General features: G+C 45.8%; 2 protein-coding genes across 2 annotated transcripts in view; both read right to left on the bottom strand.

The window, feature by feature from the left end:
• LOC114641482 (interferon alpha/beta receptor 2-like) overlaps positions 1–486 on the bottom strand; it is a 46,097-nt gene extending 45,611 nt beyond the window's left edge. The window contains exon 1 of the mRNA XM_028790512.2: positions 225–486. The gene's annotated coding sequence lies outside the window, so the exon portion shown is untranslated. The remainder of the gene's footprint in view (positions 1–224) is intronic.
• Positions 487–8,590: 8,104 nt separating this feature from the next.
• Positions 8,591–22,393, bottom strand: part of LOC114641452 (uncharacterized protein C21orf62) — a 33,637-nt gene continuing 19,834 nt past the window's right edge. The window contains exon 2 of the mRNA XM_051926377.1: positions 8,591–9,874. Coding sequence (XP_051782337.1) covers positions 9,195–9,860 — 666 coding nt within the window. The 5' untranslated portion in view covers positions 9,861–9,874 and the 3' untranslated portion in view covers positions 8,591–9,194. The remainder of the gene's footprint in view (positions 9,875–22,393) is intronic.

A 22,393-nucleotide genomic window follows, 5' to 3' on the forward strand; every position in this document is an offset into this window, starting at 1 on the left:
TTCGTCTCCTCCTCCTCCTCGGCTCACACAGTTCAAAATGACACTTGCGCAACTGTCGCTTAAGCGAAGTGTCACAAAACAACAATCTGACACGTTTAAAGCCGAGCGGAGTCACAGACCGAAACGTCCCGTGCCATCGGTATCATGTCGCCGTTTAACACACTCCACACCACTTAAGACCCGTAGTTTGGTGACATGCACGCCTAATTATCAGCGCTGCTCACCTGCTTTCTCGTATCTCTGATGGCCAATAAGGAAGTTTCGAATGCCTGCAGTCCGAGTCCAAGAAGTGTCCCTCTTTGTCACTCGCTCTCCTGCTCAGACTTGCTCGCTCAGGTAGAAGCCGCAGACCGGACTCGACCATCGGTACCCCCTTTGTGGGCTTCCCTTTCACCCACTACTCGAGTCCGCGTCTTCTGGTGGATCGAGAGGCCCACCGCCTCTCCTTGATCGCCGGCTCGGGTCACGTGCTTTCTCCTAAAGCTAGGAGGCGAGCTCAGGTAGCTGCGTGACGTCACTCACGGGCGAGGCTTGTGCCTGACTGACTGTAAGACGGCGGCGATTACGATCAAATCACGGAAACGCTTCGGGTTAGGACTCGGGTTACTTTCGAAGCGCAACAGGCTGTTTAAAAATTGTTTTTGAGATTGTATACAAATGAACGCATAACAACAGCCGAGAGAACTTCACATATTATCTTCGGTAATCTTTTTACCTCAAACAATTGGCCATTGACACTGTCCATATCAGGCAGCGGACAAATCCATCCGTCCTGCTATCATCCATCCAGTTAGTCAGTCATTTTCCAACCCGCTATATCCTAACACAGGGTCACGTGGGTCTGCTGGAGCTACACCCAGCCAACACAGGGCACAAGGCAGGAACAAACCTCGGGCAGGGCGCCAGCTCCCATCATCCAAACCTGTTTTATCTTAAGCGGGATCGCGGGGAAGCCGGAGCCAGACCCAGCAGACACATCGCACAAGGCAGCAGCCGTCCGTGGACAGTGAAACGACTTAACTCTGAAAAGCAAATCCAAGCGCTCCGGTCAGAGGAACCTGCGTTCCTCTGTCAGACACATCCCACCCCTTTAGTTAATAAGTGGTCAAGTAGCGGGGTGAACAGGACTGGGGGGCTCGTTGAGCTGAATTCAACTCAAGTACGATGCAATGACTACTTGACGTAATGACTAATTACATAAGGCATACGTATAAAGACACGGGTGTGTTTAAACGGACAGGAAAAAAATGTAGTTAATAAATAATGAACGGAAACCAGCAGTATCTGTCCATTAACATTATAACGAGCTTTGACAGGTTAAACGACGTGGTGGGCGTGGCGTAACATTCCGGGGCGTTCGATGATGAATTTAACTGATATGAACGTCGGAGCGTTCACGTTTCTTATTTACTGACCACATTGCTGTTTATGAAATAGTATTGTAACAATGAGTCATATCCAAAAATATCTATATTACTAAACGAAGGTTGTATATATGCACGGAGGCAGGACGCATGGAAGCGCACGCGCACTGCGACTCAGCGGCCCAACAGTCAAACCCAGCGGCTTCCCAAAGTCAGTAAGTGGCGCCCAAACAACACAACACAACACAACCTGTAAACTAAACTTGACGTAAAGCATGCAGGCCAACAAGTTGCCATGGTGACATATCCATCCATCCATCCATCCATCCATCCATCCATCCATCCATCCATCCATCCTCTTCCGCTTATCTGAGGTCGGGTCGCGGGGGCAGCAGCTTGAGCAGAGATGCCCAGACTTCCCTCTCCCCGGCCACTTCTTCTAGCTCTTCCGGGAGAATCCCAAGGCGTTCCCAGGCCAGTCGAGAGACATAGTCCCTCCAGCATGTCCTGGGTCTTCCCCGGGGCCTCCTCCCAGTTAGAAGTGCCCGGAACACCTCACCAGGGAGGCGTCCTGGAGGCATCCTGATCAAATGCTCGAGCCACCTCATCTGACTCCTCTCGATGCTCTACTCTGAGCCCCTCCCGGATGACTGAGCTTCTCACCCTACCTTTAAGGGAGAGCCCAAAGTGAGATTGAGACAAAGTGTGGTTCAACACAACCTCTTATGACGAATAAAAACTTTGGACGACGTTTTCACTCGCCCGGACGCGGGTCACTAGGGCCCCCCTCTGGAGCCAGGCCTGGAGGTGGGGCTCGATGGTGAGCGCCTGGTGGCCGGGCTTACACCCATGGGGCTTGGCCGGGCACAGCCCAAAGAGGCAACGTGGGTCCCCCTTTCCATGGGCTCATCACCTATGGGAGCGGCCAAGGAGGTCGGGTGCAGTGTGAGTTGGGTGGTGGCTGAAGGCGGGGACCTTGGCGGTCCGATCCTCGGCTACAGAAGCTGGCTCTTGGGACGTGGAATGTCACCTCTCTGAAGGGGAAGGAGCCTGAGCTAGTGCGCAAAGTTGAGAGGTTCCGGCTAGATATAGTCAGACTCACCTCAACGCACAGCTTGGACTCTGGAACCAATCTCCTCGAGAGGGGCTGGACTCTGTACTTAAACATAGACATAGAAGAACGAGACGCCTCATGACTAGCAGAATCGTACGTCAACGTCGCCGCCATATTGTGAGTGGTACTGCTGTGGAGTGAAGTAATGAAAAATGTGCTGCTTGGGATTGTACAAACCGCTGTACGCCCCAAACCAGATCCCGGGGGATTACATTTCATAGGTAAGGCTGAACAATTGTTTTGGTTATATTTGGTTACATTAGAAAATCCCGTTTTACAATCTTAACTTTAGCTACGCCAGGCTAAGCTAGCAAAGCTATGCATTTATGTGCTGAAATGAGCCTCCAGATAACATTTTGGCTAAATGTATTTAGTCACTAACTATGTAGATTGTTGTTAGCTGTTAACATTTCTCAAACTTTGAAGGTTTCCCAAAGAAATCCACCTCAGGAAGCAGTGAGAGGTAACCCTTAGACAGGATTTGGAGAAAGCTGTTCTGTGATGTGTGCCGTGCTAGTTTGGTAGCAGATGCTGTACCAGCATCATATGATCAAAGCTACCAGTCACTCACATTAAAAAGCAAAGAAGGTCTGATGATTCCTTCTGAGGGTACAGTCAAGGTGGTCAAAGTAGATGAGCGTGTTATCTGACAGTCGACATTAGGGCAAGCTGTCAGTGTATCTTTGATCAATCCGTTTGTTTGGGCTGAGACTGGTTCAGATGATGTGTTTTTTCTCAAGGAGCACATCGAGGAAACACAGTTTGAAATTGACAACCATCATTTTCTGCTCATGTCTTTAGTTGTGTCTGTCTTCTACAAACTAAGGCTGCACCATATTGTCAGACTGAATACTCTCAAATTACAGGATCTGAGTGAGCGAGAGGGAGTGTAAGTCTGGAGGAGATCAGTGAGGTAGGAGGGAGCTTTAAATGTTCAGAGCGGGATTTAATTTTGTATTCTGTAGTGAACAGGGAGCCAGTGAAGATGAGAGAGAATCAGTGTAATATGTTCAGTGGATTTACAACAGCAGGTTATTATCCTTGAAGCAGAATTTTGAAGAAGCTGTAAGCAATGGATACGTTTTTGTGGGATGCCAGATAGAATAGCATGCCAGTAATCTATACGTGAGGTGACTCGGGCATTAAACAATACTTCAGTACTGTGTTGCATAAGAACAGGACGAAGTCTAGAAATGTTACAGAGATGGAAGAAGGCAGTCTGAGAAATGTTATATGGGAGGAATGGTTAATAATAATTATAATTATTATTATTTAATAATTCCCATTATTAGTGTATAAATGGATATAAATAATTGCATTTAAACGATTCGCCAAAATCTGTTGTATGTAAACGATACTGTTTAAAACGTTATTGTTTTTTCATCAGAAAACCCAGTGTCCACATCTACCTGTATTAGTTTAAGTGGCACTTTTGCCACTCGCAATATGGCGGATGCGCTGACGTATCGTGTCTACTGGGAAACACAGTGAATGCAGCGTCTATCTATATATGTGTATGTATTTAAACTTGAGGTAGTGGTGACTACTGACAGTGCCAGCAGTCAGCTACTCCACAGTGCCAGCGGTCAGGGGTTCAATTAGGATTCCTAACAGCAAACGACTTCTAGCTAACAACACACCCATAGAAAAACAAAAACGAGACTGCATGGATAAAAACAATGAACGCAGGCGCCTACAACGTGCTTCTGAAACACCACAACCAAACGAGTCATGACTCCAAAAAGAAACAGCTTTACTACAAATATATTTATTTCATTAAATGAAAACTTTCCCCTGCGGTGGGTTGGCACCCTGCCCAGGATTGGTTCCCTGCCTTGTGCCCTGTGTTGGCTGGGATTGGCTCCAGCAGACCCCCGTGACCCTGTGTTCGGATTCAGCGGGTTGGAAAATGGTTGGATGGATGGAAAACTTTCCCACAACGCCTCTACCCTCCATGATCTTACATCCCTACAAAGATTGAAGGAAACAGAAAGTATTTGCCATTCTTGGATTTGTGATTCTTTAGGGTTTACTGGTTTTTATAGAATACACGATCTTCACTCGGTAGACAGGATCAGGAATGCGGATATCAGAGGGACAACACAGGTACGACAGTTTGGTGACAAAGTGAGAGAGGCGAGAGTGAGGTGGTCTGGGCACACACGATGAGGGGGACATCGGGAAAAGAACGAGGATGATGGAACCGAGCAAAAGAGGAAGGCCAAAGAGGAGGTTAATGGATGTGGCGAGGGACGACATGAAGGCAGAAAATGATGTAAAACATAGAAACAGACGGAGACGGGATGATCCGCTGTGGCGACCCCTAAATGGTAGCAGTCCGAAAAAAAAAAATAGAAGAAGAAATCGTATTTGTAATATTCTTTATTTGCTCTGGAAGCTTCCGTGAATGATTTAGTGCAAGGCAGATGGTTCTCTACATCTACTCTACAAAAGACACCCGTCTCCATTACTCTCCGTTACTAACTACTCCCCCTTATTTATTCATTGGTTATCTGGCTTATAACAACTTTATTTAAAACTTTAATTCACAATATACCACAGTATTCAAAAATAGTGATAAAAGAATGCAATGCCAAGTTTCAGGACACGACATTAAGCACGTGGCACTTTACAGCGAAGTCACAATCGGGACACAAGGAGGCTTGTGGCGGCTCAGTGACTTTCGTACACAGCAGGCTGCGGTTCAGGTGATGTGACAATGGCATCGATGACGTATGTTTTGGGTCTGTCACTAATTGTTGTTCAATCTTCTTAAACCGAACATTTTTGAAAGTAGACTCGATAGAGTCGTATCCAATAATTAACGACTGAAAAACAGCCATTACTACAAAATGACCAGTAAATATTACCCCAAAGCAACTGAAATAACTTCCCTGTGTAGCTGCTGATATGAGTTAAAACACAGTCATTTGTTAAAATTGTATAAATACAGTAAGTAAAAACTAGGAATGGAACCGATTTATTGTATAACGGGAATACGAAGGGTGCCAGTAATCTTAACAAGGCTGAACAATAAGCTGCCAATAAGTCGCAACTCACGTAATCTTAAAATATTTGAATTCCAGCCTACAGATATTGTCACGCATGCGCGTCAGGGGGTCACATTCTGGGCTCGTCGGAGCTGAGCACTCCCACCCTCGGACACCAGGGGGTGCAATTGCTGAGTTTTTCTTCTCTCTCTTTTTTTCACCAGTAGGCCCTCATGGAGGGCAGCTGGCCCCGCCCCTTATGGTTCAAGAGCTATAAAAGTAGGGTGCGCCTGGAAGGAGGTGACTCATTTGGGTGAGACGCCTGCACTCCAGAGCTCCGACCCCGACCTCAACCCTTCCTCAGAGCCTTTAAAATGCAGCCTGCGGCTACAGTTTGGTTTATTTATTGTGCTTTACTTCATTTGAGCCAACGTATTATTTTGAGTAAGCATTTCATCTTGACTCCGGACATTTGGGAGACAAAGCTTGCTGAGGAGGAGTGGAAGAGAATAAGAGAGAGATGAAGAAGGAAAAAGTTTTGAGTTTGTGCTTTGTGCTTGAGATTGTGGGGTGCCTGTGGGAAACGAGGAAAGTGTTTCCCATGAGGTGACGAAAAATAAAAAAACTTGTGCTTTTTATCAGTGTGCCTCCTGCGTCTGTCTGTGTCGGCTTGGGTGGCTGGCATGCCCCCCAGTAGAGTTGCCAGTTCGAATCCCATAAGTGCCAGAAGTGACTCTGCTCCATTGGGCCCTTAACCTGCAATTGCTCTGTCCCAGGTGTGACGTTAACCTGCGCCCAGCCCTGCAAGCAGGTCCTCCAACATGGGGGTTGGTGGCAGGATTGGCACTCCAGCCATTGTAAAACAAGTCACACTATCCCAGTGTGGTGCTGAGGAGTCACCTGCTGCACTCGGGCTCCAATCCTGGTGGTTTTCATCATGTGGTGGGTGTGCTATCAGTACATGCGTCCAACCTCGGGGATACCAAACCCTGGCCAAGCCATTTCACACACAAATCTCCAGCAGATTATCACCAAGCCATCCATTCATCCATCTGTTCATTGACGTTTCAATGTGTCTCTCCTTTCTTTGAACCACTCTGACCGCCAAGTAGGTCCACTTTCTCTAGTGGTGGAGCAGAACGTTCCATCCGCTGTAGGCGACGCCATTCAAGGCCAAGCTGAACTGCAGGGCTCAAACTGTTAATGCTGGGCTGCCCAAGTTGAAGCTGGTGGACTGCAGGGGGCGCTCTTGATCTGTCTCAAACCTCAACTAACAACCAAAGAGAACAAAAATTCCAAACCAAGAAGAGTTTAACTTTTAAAGGAGGATAACAGAACAGGGAGAAGATGATAAATAACAAAGGCCAAATGTCCCCCAAGGCCTGCTTGTCTATACCGGTCCAGCTACCCATAATCCTCCCTGCTCACCTAAGTCACTAGACACCATCTCCACACTCCCTGCAGTCGAGCTCCTTGCCAAGCAGCCACATCCCAACTCCAAGTTCACCAGACTTGAGACCAGAAGGTTCTTGTATGCCCCGGTCAAGTGCTATGTCTTGGTAGACCTCTAGTAGACAAGCATGGCGACGTGAGCAGTTTTGTAATTTTTCACGTGTAAAATCTAATTTTTACATTTGTTTTATGTTTCAAATCAAGTCATAATGTTTCCCATCTTGTTTCTCATGACTCGGTCTTATGATTACGTTATTGCGCTTGTGACATGACGAGTTGCCACCTTAAAATATGGCAGTGACAGAATATTCAGGCCATTTTGGACACAAAGACTTCGTGTTCTTCGGCGATAGTCGGCGTCTTAACAAGTCGCCACTCATCGCCACTCGTCTCAGGCCAAATTTGATCTTCTGGTTTTCAACTCTTTAGTCTTCGGCGATTCATTTTTGTCTTGCCCTTTGGTTGCCTGGTTTCTTTTTGCTTGTGCGTATTTTTCACTGCGATTTTTTTGGCATTCCCGCCATTGTCATGTCAGCGAGAGTTTGAGAGCAAAACACGAGAAGAGTGAAGGACAGAAAGAGGGTCCAAACTGGGAGATCAAGAGGCAGAACCATCGAGCCAAAAAACGAGAGACATAGTTTTCTTGTCAAAAATTTGTACGCCGAAAGTCAGAAGTCGCGTAGCAAAACAAAATGACATCATTTGGGGAAAAAAGGGGGCTTGGAAGAGGAAATGACCCTTCAGTTGACCCTTTCGTCCATTATGTTTGATGACCCTCGTGTTGTGATCTCTGTGGACATGCCCCTAGCAAACACCGAGATGAATACCATAAAAACAAAATGGCAGTCATAATGGTGCAAAAAATTAAGAAACTATTAAGTTATACGAAAAAAAAATGAAGGTCAGGATTGAATTGTGGACCTCAAAAAAATAAACATTAACCATAACGAGTGCTCGATCATCAAAAATTGTTGAGAGAAACCCATCCAAAGTACCTCAAGATTCCAAATCAGGGCTTTTTTTGTTCACAGTAATCCCCGTTGCTTTGCATGTCATAATGAGACCTCGGAGATCATTTGTGGGGTCCCAGATGTTGCACAGAAGTTCTGACCACCATAAATAAAGACATACGGAGCTCAGGCAGCCTGTCCACCTCAACTTCTCAGCAGGTCCCAGACACACTGCCCTCTAGTGATTTGGAGGGTTCCCAGTCCCCACTGACTCCTGTTAAGAAGATCAGGGCCCAATAAGATCCCACGTTCATCACCTGGAGGCACCCGTTTTTGGTCACCACCTGCGTTTCATTCTCAAGCTGAACTGTAGAAGTCAAAGAGCTGAATGTCGAAGCTAAAGGACCACTGGAGCAGAACCTCTGAGCTGTGAAAGCTGAGGCAGATTGAGCATTGAAAGTGCGCTGGTCCATCTCTTTACTTTCTGTTTATCCCTTAATGGGTTTCTCCCAGCAGCACTGGGCACAAATCAGGAACAGCATGCCAGTCCATGGCAGGTCACCAGTCTTTGGGATGTGGGAGTAATGGCATTAAAGGTAAGGCCAAACTGCCTGGTCCTGACTACTGAGACTAACCTTCAAAACTCAAACTATGGAGGTCCTGAAAGACCATTGGCATTGAATTAGAAATGCAAGAGCGAGCCATCCAGGGCTTGGGGGGTCGGCTGAGAATCAAGTTAGACTTTGGACGTTGAGGTCTTGAAGTCCTCGAAACAGAAATGTCGCTCGTGAACTTGAACAGGTCAAAGGACGAGGTGTCAAAGCTGGCCTGGAGCTTCTGCATGGGGGGCTTGCAGTGTTGAATATTTGGGTCCCAGGTGGGTCACTGAACCCATGCTAATGTTTCCAGTGGGTTTGTGGTGTCGAGGAGTCAGGTGGGTGAACGCCCATGTTGCTTGAGTGAACATCCATAAGTTTCCCAACGTTTCAATTATAAAAATTTGTTGTTTCCAACACTTTTATTATAAATCCGTATTGTGCATTGGAAAACGGGGGGCTGAATTCACAGCCAATCAGAGCACAGGGGGGCATCTTACTTGAATTATGGGCACCTGCTCTTTCATGTAGTTTTTTGCTATTGTCCTTTCATCAATATAGCGCCTTGTTGGTACACTTAACTCAGTAACACTACATTGACTGAGCCCGGTCCACCTGAGGACCTGACCACTGATCACAAGGTCTTGAGGTCACACTTTAAAATATGAACCCTGCTCTGCCGTGCCCCAGAGTGCCTTCTGCTGGCTACATAACCCCTGGCTGTCTTCTCAGTAGATGAAGGTAACCTGATATTGCCAGCTGCTCGTTGGCTCAAAGGCGCTTGGGAACAGGAGATTGGGGAAGTGCTCCTTGATGGCAGGCACGTCGCTCACGCTGTAGGCTTTCAGAAAGGAATCTCCACTGAGAAGGTTCAGGTCCAGAAAAGACACCCGGTGGGGCACACTGGGGGTCTCGAATTGCGCCAGAGGCATTTCCGAACAGTCAATGGTGATATCCTGTTTACTGAACGCCACTTCATGTTCTGCACGCTTGTAGACCTGCAACCTCTGGAGGCCAAACACCGTCAAGTAGTCCTTGGACAACATGCCAGGTCGGCAAGACGCCAGCCTCAGGTCCGTCACCACGCTGTAGTTAACCAGCTGACTCAGGACCCAGGGGTCCTCCATCCAGACTGTCAGGCCTCCATGGTAGGAATAGCGGAGGCTCAGGGAGTCGGCGCTTCTCAGGATGACCGTCTGACAGTTGCACAGGATGTTGGCCTTGGCGTAGTCGCAGGGCTCGATCTCCGTGGCACAGCTGCAGTTGCGAATGCTGCTTTCCAGTCGGTGATACAAGAGGGTGTTGTTGGGGCTTCTAGCTGTGGCGAGGGGAGTCAGGAGCAGACAGAGACTCGGGGCGATCAGGAGAGGCCAGCCGAACAGAAAGAAGGCCATTGGGAGGCTGGAATCTGACAAGAAGAAGGAAATAAAAAGTTCACATTTGGAGTGCAAGTCCGTGAAATTAATCAAACACAGAAACCTCAAGGGACCATAAAGGCTTCCACGAAACTTATAAGGGGCTTCACCACCAATGAGGCCAAGAAAAGACAAAGTAAGCCTGGCCCCCAAACTCAAGAAGAAGGCAGGGCAGCCTAAACAGTCCCAAAGGACACTAAGCTTGTGTGACTCAAAACAGCAGCACTGCCACCCCAGTTAGTTAAAAGTATGGAAGGCAGGAGCGGGTCACTTTGAGGGTGAAGCCAGTATGTCCTTGATTGTGAATACTGGCAATATCTCGGGATTAGTGACCGCCATCACTTGCCGCTATCCAGGAACACTGAGAGCAAGGCGGGTGCTTAATGGCTGTGTGGAGATCTAATTTATGGGTTTCTCTCGTCTTCCTCAGTCCCTCTAATCAAAAAATGGCTTTACCTTTCCTGCTGGATGAGCTACTGCCATTCAGACCTTGAATGCTGCCACTTAAGCCTCTAGCCCCGCCCTGCCTACTGCCAATCAAGTGTTTAGCACCTTCCAGCCTATTGCCTCTTAAACATCTAGCCCCACCCATCCCACCGCCATTCAAGCATCTGGCCCTACCCTGCCTAATGCCACTCAAGTGTCTACTGCCTACCAGCCTCTGGCCCCATGTTGCCCGCTGCCATATTAGTGTTCAGCAAATTAGCCCCGCCCATTAAAAATCCCAGGGTGACACAAACACACACGCCTATGGGGCGTGAGCTGAACTGGTTTTATTTTTAAAGCTTACACCCCCACCACAGACCTCTAGTGCCACTCTGCCCAGAGTGTAATTTGTGGTAGGCGAGTTTGGGGGCCTTCATCTGTCTACTTGGTTTAAGTGTGTGCAGTTCACTGCTTGAATCATCAATCCAGGTGGGCCATAAACTGGCCAGCTGGTCTGAGAGGGCAGGGCTGTCCAGCTGGATGGAATGGCTTGATGTTCAGCCATGAGGCCTGCTGAATATCAAGAAGTGGCACGAAGAGAGGTCTGGAGGACCGAGGATTGGTCACTAAAACTCTGCACCACCATGACGTGTGACATGAACTGGTACAGGACCAGTCTCTCTGCCTCTCTATCACTCACTCCATTCAGGAGCCATGCTGGACGATTCCGGACCACAGAATCATCAAACAGCGAGCCTCCCGGTAGCTTATTATCAGCCTGTAATTTGATTTATTAGACGCTCATTGAGCTCTGCTTCCTCATAATTTAGGCAGATGATTTATAATCCAGAATGAAATGGTCACTTTCACCAGCCTGTTCTTCTAACTCTTCTTAATTGCCTTGGGATTACAGATATAAAAGAAAATCGATGGGGTGGCGCTGCACTGCAGTATCTGACTGTGAGGTGAGAGTGTGCGATTTGAGGCATTTTGTTAAAGTCTACATATTAAAGAATATAAAGGGGAGGACAGGGATACCCTGAGACCTCCAACACAACAACGCTACTGCCATTCAAGCAACTAGCACTGCCTTGCCTATTGCCACACAAATATGTAGCCCCTCCCATCCAGCCTTTGGCCACTGAAACATCAAGCTCCGCCCTGTGTACATCTAGCCCCTCCCATCCCACTGCCAGTTAATGACAGAGCCCCACAGGGATGCATCCTCAGCCCCGTCCTCTACACCCTTGTTCACCACGACTGTGTCGGCTCCCACAAAGATCACGTCATCCTAAAGTTCGCAGACGACGCCACAGTGATGGGACGCATCACTGGAGGGGACGAGGTGGCCTACAAGAGGGAGGACAACAACCTCACCCTCAACACAGACAAGATGAAGGAGATGATAGTGGACATGAGGAAGGAGAGGAGACCTCACTGGCCATTGTTCATCCAAGGGCTTCAAGTGGAGAGGGTGAGCAGAATTAAATACCTGGGTGTCTACATCAGTGAGGACCTCACATTGACATTGCTGGTCAAGAGGGCTCAACAGCGTTTGTACTTTCTGAGGAGGCTGAGGAAGTTTGGTATGTCGACTAAGATCCTCGGCAACTTTAACAGCTGCATGGTTGAGAGCATCTTGACCAGCTGCATCACCGTGTGGTACAGCAACATCGTACACAGCCTTCAGAGATGATCACCAGGACCCCACTGCCCTCTCTGCAGAGCATCTACAACTGCAGAGTCCGCAGGAGAGCTGCCTCGATCCTCAGGGACCCCCCAACACAAACTGTTCACACTTCTACCCTCAGGCCGGGAGTATAGAGTATGAAATGCAGGACGTCCAGGCTAAAGAACTCTTTCTTTCCCAAGGCCATTAGACTCCTAAATAACTGACTGGAGTTTATAACCGTGGGCCACCTCATTCTATCGAGCTCACACAACTGTATTGGACTTGTCCATCACACACCTACCTGCACGTTACACTTTATATTTCTATTCTGTTTTTATACTTTATGCTGCCTCTGTTACTTATTATCTATCAGCTACTTATCATTTATGTTTATCTTTATACGTTGGTTTTGTCCTTTGGTGTGGACAGCAAAGACAGAATTTCATTGTACAGGGAAACGTGTTGAACTTGAAAAGGGGCAGTCTGCCAATTGCTGGAGGACGTCCTCACAAACCCTCTAACAGCAGTGCACATTTTAAAAAGATTCCTTTTAAGGGACCTCCCACAGTCTTCATTTTGGTCTTTCAGGGTGGTCCAAAGGGCTAATCTCCTCACCCATCTTCTTGGACCCCCTGAATTTCACATCTTGATATCTTCACTCTAAATGTGCCTCTCAGCCTGCAGTCTCGTTATTTGTTCCCCAGTGGGTTACACTGACCTGTTGGTAAGAAATGCTCTTTTTGGTTTAGAGGAAGAAACCAGGGCCTCATTTACATACAAAGCTCCACCCTCCCCTTGTGTTCATTGGCTGGTCACAAAATAAGGAGGGGCAAGTGGATGTGGCCTACATAAGAAAGAATGACAGCACATTGGCCGCACACGTAAGAAAGAGTCACAGGCTGACTAATTAAGAGAACACATCAGAAAGAAACAACTGATACACTGATGGCACTCTTTATGAAAGGCGCTATATAGAACAGGCTAGTTACTTAAAGTTTCAAAAAAAATCTCAAAACAAAGGGCTATCAATTAGATAGATAGATAGATAGATAGATAGATAGATAGATAGATAGATAGATAGATAGATAGATAGATAGATAGATTTTAGTATAGTCGGCAGGATCATCAAATTACATTAATAGATAGATAGATAGATAGATAGATAGATAGATAGATAGATAGATAGATAGATAGATAGATAGATAGATAGATAGATAGATACTTTATTAATCCCAAGGGGAAATTCACAATTAACTGTAAGAAAGAAGGAAAGGATATACTGATGGAAGGCACTATAATGAACAGATCAATTATTTAATGTACTGCTTTTACTGAAAGTGTAAGAAAGAAAGAAAGAAAAAATCCACTTGAACTTCTGACAACACCTCTTATGAAAGGCGCTATATAGATTATTTATTGTATGTTTCATAAAATGTTCATAACAAAGCATGATCAAGTATAATTAACTGTAAGAAAGAATAAATTACCTACTCGATATGCTGATGGCTTTCTTTGTGAAAGGCACTATATGGACAAGATCCATCCATCCATTTTCCAACCCGCTGAATCCGAACACAGGGTCACGGGGGTCTGCTGGAGCCAATCCCAGCCAACACAGGGCACAAGGCAGGAACCAATCCCGGGCAGGGTGCCAACCCACCACAGTGGACAAGATCAGTTGCTTTATTAATAATTGCTTAATTAGTTAAAGAAAACAATGCAAATTAATTATTATTCTTTATATAAGGCTCTATATGAATAGATTCATTGTTTAATGCCCTGCTTTTAAAACAAGTCTCTGAATAAAATGTTACAGGTACAATTGTAAGAAAGAAAGAAAGAAAGAAAGAAAGAAAGAAAGAAAGAAAGAAAGAAAGAAAGAAAGAAAGAAAGAAAGAAAGAAAGAAAGCTGTGGATGTTGTGACTGTTTGATCTTTTTCACGCTACAAGCAGCAGAGATCCTTTTAAATGAAAGGCACAGAAGAGTTTAGCAGATAGCAGAGTTTACAGTTGTGCTTGAAAGTTTGTGAACCCTTTAGAATTTTCTATATGTCCGCATAAATATGACCTAAAACATCATCAGATTTCCACTGAAGTCCTAAAAGTAGATAAAGAGAAACCAGTTAAGCAAATGAGACAAAAATATTATACTTAGTCATTAATTTATTGAGGAAAATGATCGAATATTCCATATTTGTGAGTGGCAAAAGTACGTGAACCTCTAGGATTAGCAGTTAGTTTGAAGGTGAAATCCGAGTCCGGTGTTTTCAATCAATGGGATGACAATCAGGTGTGAGTGGGCACCCTGAGTTATTTAAAGAACAGGATCTATCAAAGTCTGCTCTTCACAACACGTTTGTGGAAGTGTATCATGGCACGAACAAAGGAGATTTCTGAGGACCTCACAAAAAGAGTCGTTGATGCTCATCAGGCTGGAAAAGGTTACAAAACCATCTCTAAAGAGTTTGGACTCCACCAATCCACAGTCAGACAGACAGATTGTGTACAAATGGAGGAAATTCAAGAGCATTGTTACCCTCCCCAGGAGTGGTCGACCAACAAAGATCACTCCAAGAGCAAGGCGTGTAATAGTCGGCAAGGACCCCAGGGTAACTTCTAAGCAACTGAAGGCCTCTCTCACATTGGCTAATGTTCATGTTCATGAGTCCACCATCAGGAGAACACTGAACAACAATGGTGTACATGGCAGGGTTGCAAGGAGAAAGCCACTGCTCTCCAAAAAAAACATTGCTGCTCATCTGCAGTTTGCTAAAGATCACGTGGACAAACCAGAAGGCTATTGGAAGAATGTTTTGTGGATGGATGAGACCAAAATAAATGAAAAGCGTTATGTATGGGGAAAGGAAAATACTGCATTCCAGCATAAGAACCTTATCCCATCTGTGAAACATGGTGGTGGTAGTACCATGGTTTGGACCTGTTTTGCTGCATCTGGGCCAGGATGGCTTGCCCTCATTGATGGAAGAATGAATTCTGAATTATATCAGAGAATTCTAAAGGAAAATGTCAGGACATCTGTCCATGAACTGAATCTCAAGAGAAGGTGGGTCATGCAGCAAGACAACGACCCTAAGCACACAAGTCGTTCTACCAAAGAATGGTTAAAGAAGAATAAAGTTCATGTTTTGGAATGGCCAAGTCAAAGTCCAGACCTTAATCCAATCAAAATGTTGTGGAAGGACCAGAAGAGAGCAGTTAATGTGAGGAAACCCACCGACATCCCAGAGTTGAAGCTGTTCTGTACGGAGGAATGGGAGAAAATTCAGGACTGATCAACAGTTACCAGAAACGTTTAGTTGCAGTTATTGCTGCAAAGGGGGTCACACCAGATACTGAAAGCAAAGGTTCACATCCTTTTGCCACTCACAAATATGTGATATTCTATAATTTTCCTTAATAAATAAATGACCAAGTATAATATTTTTGTCTCGTTTGTTTAACTGGTTTCTCTTTATCTACTTTTAGGACTTGAGTGAAAATCTGATGATGTTTTAGGTCATATTTATGCAGAAATATAGAAAATTCTAAAGGGTTCACAAACTTTCAAGCACAACTGTAATAATGGAGGTGATTGAGGGTCAGCATACTAAAAAAAGGAGACCAGAAGAAGTTTGCTAGAAGAGTGAGGACTGAGAATTAGAATTTGACTTTGAATTTCTTTCCCCAGACAATTTCACAATGACATACAAGGTCCACCTTATAGGGGAACAGAGCGGAGGGAGGTGTCCAGTGGCCATCAGGGTGGGGCCCTCAAGCAGCTGCGGTCACTGTGTCCACACCAAGGACAGTTGAATTCCAAATGAGCAGCAGATGAGAGGGGGTGGGGAAAGGGGATGCTGCTGACAGGGCCTCATTTGCATACAAAGCCCCACCCCCTCAGCACATTGGCTGGTCACATAATGAAGAAGGTGGATGTCGTTGTTTTATTAAGAGAGTAGAAAGACAGAAACTGAGAGCCCCCTATGACAAGATGTCATTACACTAATGCTAAAAAATGTCAAAAATATCAATACAGTACAAAAAATGAAATCAAACAAAGCAAACAGACTTCTCACAAACTGAGCCCAAAATGCTCTGATAAGAACCAGTGATATACTTTATATAGCGCCTTTCACCCTGAGCAGTGTGCTAACCTCAGCTTGTAACTGGTTAATATAAAAGTGCCCATCAGTTGATCTTTTATGCCTGTAATGCCATCTTTCTGATTTCACCTACTTTTTCCTTTTCAGGTCGGTGGTGAGGCAGCCGAGCCTGGCAGTCGTGTCAGGTGGGTGAAGGAAGTAAGAAAAGTGTGTCTGGTTTCAAGGCTGCTTGGGTAACCGCAGAATCACAAGACGGTCCCATAAAAGAACAAAAGAGGAAGAGACATTCACACGACAGGAAACACAGAATATGTGAGGCAGGCACAGTGTCATGTCTTATAGAAGCATGTGGGTTCAAGGTAAAAGGTGAGTGCCCAGGACGTCAGGACCACCCTGCAAAGCACCCGACTAACTTTACACCTGAATGGGGACCAGGACATTGAAACAGTTGGGTACAAAATGACAAAGGAGCTGTGCTACAGTAGGAAGGAAGAGCAGGATCACTTGAAACCTTTGAGAAGCTTATCCAGGGAGAAGGCCAGAGGCGTGACAACATCAGAGATACATAAACTGCAAAAGGTGACAAGAGGGACACAATTTAGAAGACACAAACACAGAAAGGAGGAATATGTAGACACATCCCACTGAAAATCAAGTGGCTTCTTATTGTGTGCCTTTTAAAAACTTCTCGGGAAAGGTTGTCTATAAAACAAACCTTGATGAGGAGCAGACAGGTGACAGGTGAGGGCCCAAAAGTGACACCGGGCTGTGAAAGACCCAAAGAGCTGCAGGTGAAGCTCAGACAGTTCATCCAGGATTTGGGTTCATCTGTTTTACCCCCAGTTTCATATTTGGTGTTGAAGTCTGTCATGCAATCACAGTTAACCCACAATGGTCATTAGGCAATCAATCAATCAATCAATCAATCAATCAATCAATCAATCAATCAATCAATCAATCAATCAATCAATCTCTAATTTAGAATCTTTTACACTGATCTCATCACAGTTAATCAATATGTTATATAGCATCTTCTGCAGTGAGCTGTGTTACAAAGTCATCTTCAAATTAATATTCTGACATTTCATATAGCGCCTTTCACAAGGAGTGTGGTGCTAATCAAATCCCCTCCACAGTCCATTTCAGGTAATCTAATAATCAAGCAATCAATGCTATATGTAGAAAGTTTTAATGTCATATTACAATCATCCACAGCTGACCTAAGTGGTCCAGAAGGAGCAGAGGACCCCCATATGCAAAGGTGGTGACCCATCACACAATACCACACCTTATAAGCCGCTGGTGCATATAGCTGGTGGACATTCATGTGAGAACTTGCTAAAGATTCTCTCGGTATGTTGACATCTGGACAGGCATATCTTGTCCACCATCTTGATGTCATGTTTTGGTTTAGATGCTCATTCAGATGATCTTCTGCTTTTCAACCTTGAAGAGTTTATTGGCTTGTGCTCACCTTCTGATCATTAGGCTTCCCTAGTGGTCTGTCCACATTTCCATGAATACCATGAATCAAGGCGAAAAACACCGTGCATAAAGTTTTGAAACCTCAAGTCAAAAATGGAAGACTTCTAACCCCTCGAGAGAACATTGTGTCCTGATCCGGAATCTTGGACATCTAAGAAATGCACAACGCTGATTGTAAAATTACTTATTTTAAGTTCAAGAAGCAGACAACAATCAGGGGCCATAGAAAACCAAACTGTAATGACAGAAGGCAACAACAGCCCCCCCCACCTCCGGATGACCAACACCCCCCACAAGCAGGGCTGGTGCCACCATTAAGGCAAATTAGGGTGCAGATCATAAGTGGGGGGGGGGGGGGGGGGGACCCAGACACTTGGGTTTGCTACTGAACTGTAAGTTGGCAGACTAATAAGCTTGGCCTAGGGTGCAAAATAACCTGGCACTGCCCACAAGGCACCCACCCTCCCAACATTACCCTGCAGAAGGGGTCTGTATGGGATCAAAATATCCTGATGGCTGTGTAGACCCCAGAGAGAGAAGCCAGACAAACACAGTGAGCCCCAGAGGGGAGAGACGAATACAAAAAGGAGAGAATCAAGGATTAAGAGAAGTGGCAGGACGCGGACCCCCAGCCAGCCGCAAGAACAGCAGTGCTGCCATTTCCCTGTACTGAATAGAATAGAATGCCTTTTATTGTCACTATACACCTGTACAATGAGATTAAAAGCAGCTCCTTCAGTGCAAACATACTGTATATGTAGAACACAACAAATAAATAAACAAATGGTGCAAAAAGTTACAAAAAAGTTCTGCGACGCTATATACAAATGGAAGAATAATAACTAAATCAAGTTATTGCACATTATTTAGATACTGAAAAGAATAAATAACTATTGCACTATTGGGTTACTGCACATAATTTAAATATTGCACAATAATGCTGATCACGTGCAGTGAGTAGTGGCTGTTGGACCCTGAGAGTAATGATATTGTACAGTATACAGATATTATACAGTTATTATCAGTACCATTTAGATATTAGATATTGCACAGTTGATGGATAGAAGGAAGTCCAGGGGTTGGGGGGTTAGACTGTGTAGTCAGTGCACGTGTGAGTTTAGAAAGGTTATGGCTTGCTGTTCTTGAGTCTGTTTGTCCTTGTTGTGATGCCCCTGTAGCGCCTCCCTGAGGGCAGCAGGTCAAACAGATCAGAGCCAGGGTGGCAGCTGTCCTTGATGTTGTTTTTTGCTCTGCTGAGGCAGCGGGAGGTGTAAATGTCCATCAAGGAGGGGAGAGGGCAGCCGATGATCTTCTGTGCTGTCTTTACTACTCTCTGAAGTCTCTCCCTGTCTGCCATACCATACTGTGATACAATACGTCAGCAGGCTCTCGATGGACGAGCGGTAGAAGGTCAGTAGCAGGTTGGAGTCCAGGTTATGCTTTCTGAGGACCCTCAGGAAGTGTAACCACTGCTGAGCCTTCTTGATGACTGCTGTGATGTTGTCTGTCCAGGAGATGTCAGTGGAGATAAGGACGCCAAGAAACCAGAAGGTATGGACCCTCTCCACACACTCGCCGTTGATGTAAAGTTGGGCTAATTCGGCGCTGTGCCTCCTGAAGTCGACGATGATCTCCTTGGTTTTCCTGGTGTTCAGAGCCAGATTGTTCTTTGAACACCAGGCTGTCAACTTCAGGACCTCCTCTCTGTAAGCTGCCTTGTCTCCCTTTGAGATGAGTCCGACCACTTTGGTGTCATCAGCAAACTTGAAGATGAGGTTGTTGTTGTGGGCCAGACTGCAGTCGTGGGTGTAGAGACAGTACAGAAGGAAGCTCAGCACACAGCCTTGTGGGGTACCGGTCAGTGTGCGAATGGAGGAGTGGTGGGGTCCGAGTCTCACAGTCTGAAGCCGGTTGGTAAAGAAAGTGTTTCATCCAGACACATGTGAGAGGTGGGAGGCCAAGAGTGACCAGTTTGGTGATGAGGACGTCAGGAATGATTGTATTAAAAGCTGAGCTGTAATCCACAAAGAGCATCCGGACGTAGCTCTGCTGCTGCTCCAGATGGCTCAGCACAGAGTGGAGAGCTACAGCAATGGCGTCTTCTGTGGATCTGTTCGTGCGATATGCGAATTGGTAATGATCGAAGTCTTGGGGGAGATAGTCCTTGATGTGCTGGAGAACCAGTCCCTAACCCTAACCATCAGAATGATTGTGAGGAGAGAGGAGAGGTTGGCAGCATACACTGATACTGTGTTGCTGCACCCACCACACGATGGACCACCTGGATTGGGACCCGAGTGCAGCAGTTGGCACCTTGGCACCACACTGGAATTGGTGAATTCCTCACAGTTCACAGCCCCCTTTGAGAAGAAAATGTGCAAAGCAGGACCAGAGATAAATGAAGACAACCATAACATTGATATTCGCAGCAAACACCCTGTAGGGTCCTCGGAAAACAAACCCACCAAAGTAGCAGGTGAGTGTCATTCCGCCTTAATCCAATAGATGGCAGTGACGTCCCATTTCCCAATCTGACCTCGTGTGGCACTGGCAGGTCCTGCTGTTTGTCTTATTTACCAACTTGTGGGTGACCTTCTGAATCAGGAATGAGTAAGAATGCTGAAAACACAGAGAGCTCTGTGGTGAAAGACGAGCTCCGTCTCACCCACGAGTGTCATGGCGTCACTGCTTTACATTTCTCCTTCTTTTCTTTCAGACACAGCGGAGCCTTGTAGTCCGTCAGACCTGTTTGTTTACTGGCACATCCAGGCAGGTTACCTTCAAAGAAGGAAGTGGTCCTCAGCCACCACAGGCCTCGTTCATTCCATGAATATGAGCACAAGCCTGTGGTCTGAAGTGTGAGAAAGGAATTGAAAGAGGCCGGCTGGAAAGTCCCCTGGCAGCAAAAATAAAGACATCAAAGTAAAAAAAAAAAAAAAAAAACAGCCAAACAAGCCCACCTAACATGGCGGAGGGGGGGGGGGGGGGATTGGGGGGGCATGTCTGCAGAAACACTTCAACACGTCCGCAGCTCACCGTCAGCTCATTTACACTTCAGGACATAAGCAAGGCTTTGGGAGATGCAGTGCTGTGAAAAAGTTACTGCCCCCCTTCATGATTTCCTCCCCCTGCTCAAACCAGTGTCACGTCTCCCTTCTTGTCCAGTTTTGTGGACGATCTCTCCAAATGTACCTCCTGCTTTCCACTTAGTTAGTCAAACCCTTGGCTTTCTATCTTTGACAGCAAAGTTTGGTTGACATATTGGGTGTTACTGTTTTGATTCTTTTAGATTGTGTACAGTGTTGACCTCGGCTCCTCTTCTGTTTCATGTTTATTCTTCTATCTCTTACTCCTGTTCTAAATCACCTTTGAGGCCTAATATAGGCCAGTAAGCTTAATGTGCACCACAGGTTAATTAACGGAAGGAATTATTAAAGATAAGACTGAGCAACACCTGGAAAGAACAGGAGTTTAACTGAACAGTCAGCATGGGGTCAGAAGAGGGAGGTCGTGTTTTACTAACAGGCTGGAATTCGATGAGGAGGAAATAAAAAGATACGACCAGAGTGGAGCAGATGAGATTATTGACATGGACTTTCAGAAAGTATTTGATGAGGTGCCACCTGAGAGGGTGGGCATCAAACTAAAAGAAGTGGAAGTTCAGGGTGATGTTTTTAGATGGATGCAGAATTGGCTCAGACACACGAAGCAGAAGGTGATGAGGTGAGGAGCATCATCAGATTTGGGTGATGTTAAGAGTAGTGACCAGCAGGGGGCAGTGCTGGGGCCGCTGATTTTTTTAATATATTCATCCATCCATTTTCCAACCCGCTGAATCCGAACACAGGGTCACGGGGGTCTGCTGGAGCCAATCCCAGCCAACACAGGGCACAAGGCAGGGAACCAATCCCGGGCAGGGTGCCAACCCACCGCAGGACACACACAAACACACCCACACACCAAGCACACACTAGGGCCAATTTAGAATCGCCAATCCACCTAACCTGTATGTCTTTGGACTGTGGGAGGAAACCGGATATACAGTACATATAAATGATTTGGAGAGGAATATAATAATAATAATTCATTACATTTATATAGCACTTTTCTCAGTACTCAAAGCGCTATCCACACAGGGAGGAACCGGGAAGCAAACCCACAATCTTCTTACTGCAAAGCAGCAGCACTACCACTGTGCCACCTGTGAGGACTAATAATAATAATTCTTTGCATTTATATAGCACTTTTCTCACTACTCAAAGATCTTAGCAATTTCAGGTTAAGGACTTTCCTTGCTCAAGTGCCCAACAGAGCAGAGTCCCTTTTGGCATTTTATGGGATTCAAACTGGCAACCTTCCGATTGGCAGTACAGATCCCTAGCCTCAACAAGCTGGTTAAATTTGCAGATGACACCAATCTGGGTGGATTGTCAGATAATCTGGAATCCGTTGAATCATCACAGAAGGACTTGGACAGCAGACAGGCTTCGGCAGATTTGTGGACGATGAAATTAAATGTCAGTAAATGTCAAGAATTACACATAGGAAGTAAAAATATTAGGTCTGAATACGCAATGGGCGGTCTGAAAATCGAGAGTCCACCTTATGAGAAGGATTTAGGAGTCATAGTGGACTCTAAGCTATCGACTACCAGACAGTGTTGAGAAGCCATTAAGAAAGCTAACAGTTATATAGCACCTTGATGTGTGGAGTCCAAGTCACAGGAGGTTCTACTCAAGCTTTATAACACACTGGTGAGGCCTCATCTGGAGTCCTGAGTGCATTTTGGGTCTCCAGTCTACAAAAAGGACATAACAGCACTAGAA

Source organism: Erpetoichthys calabaricus, chromosome 4, assembly GCF_900747795.2.
Source record: "Erpetoichthys calabaricus chromosome 4, fErpCal1.3, whole genome shotgun sequence".
Classification (NCBI taxonomy): domain Eukaryota; kingdom Metazoa; phylum Chordata; class Cladistia; order Polypteriformes; family Polypteridae; genus Erpetoichthys; species Erpetoichthys calabaricus.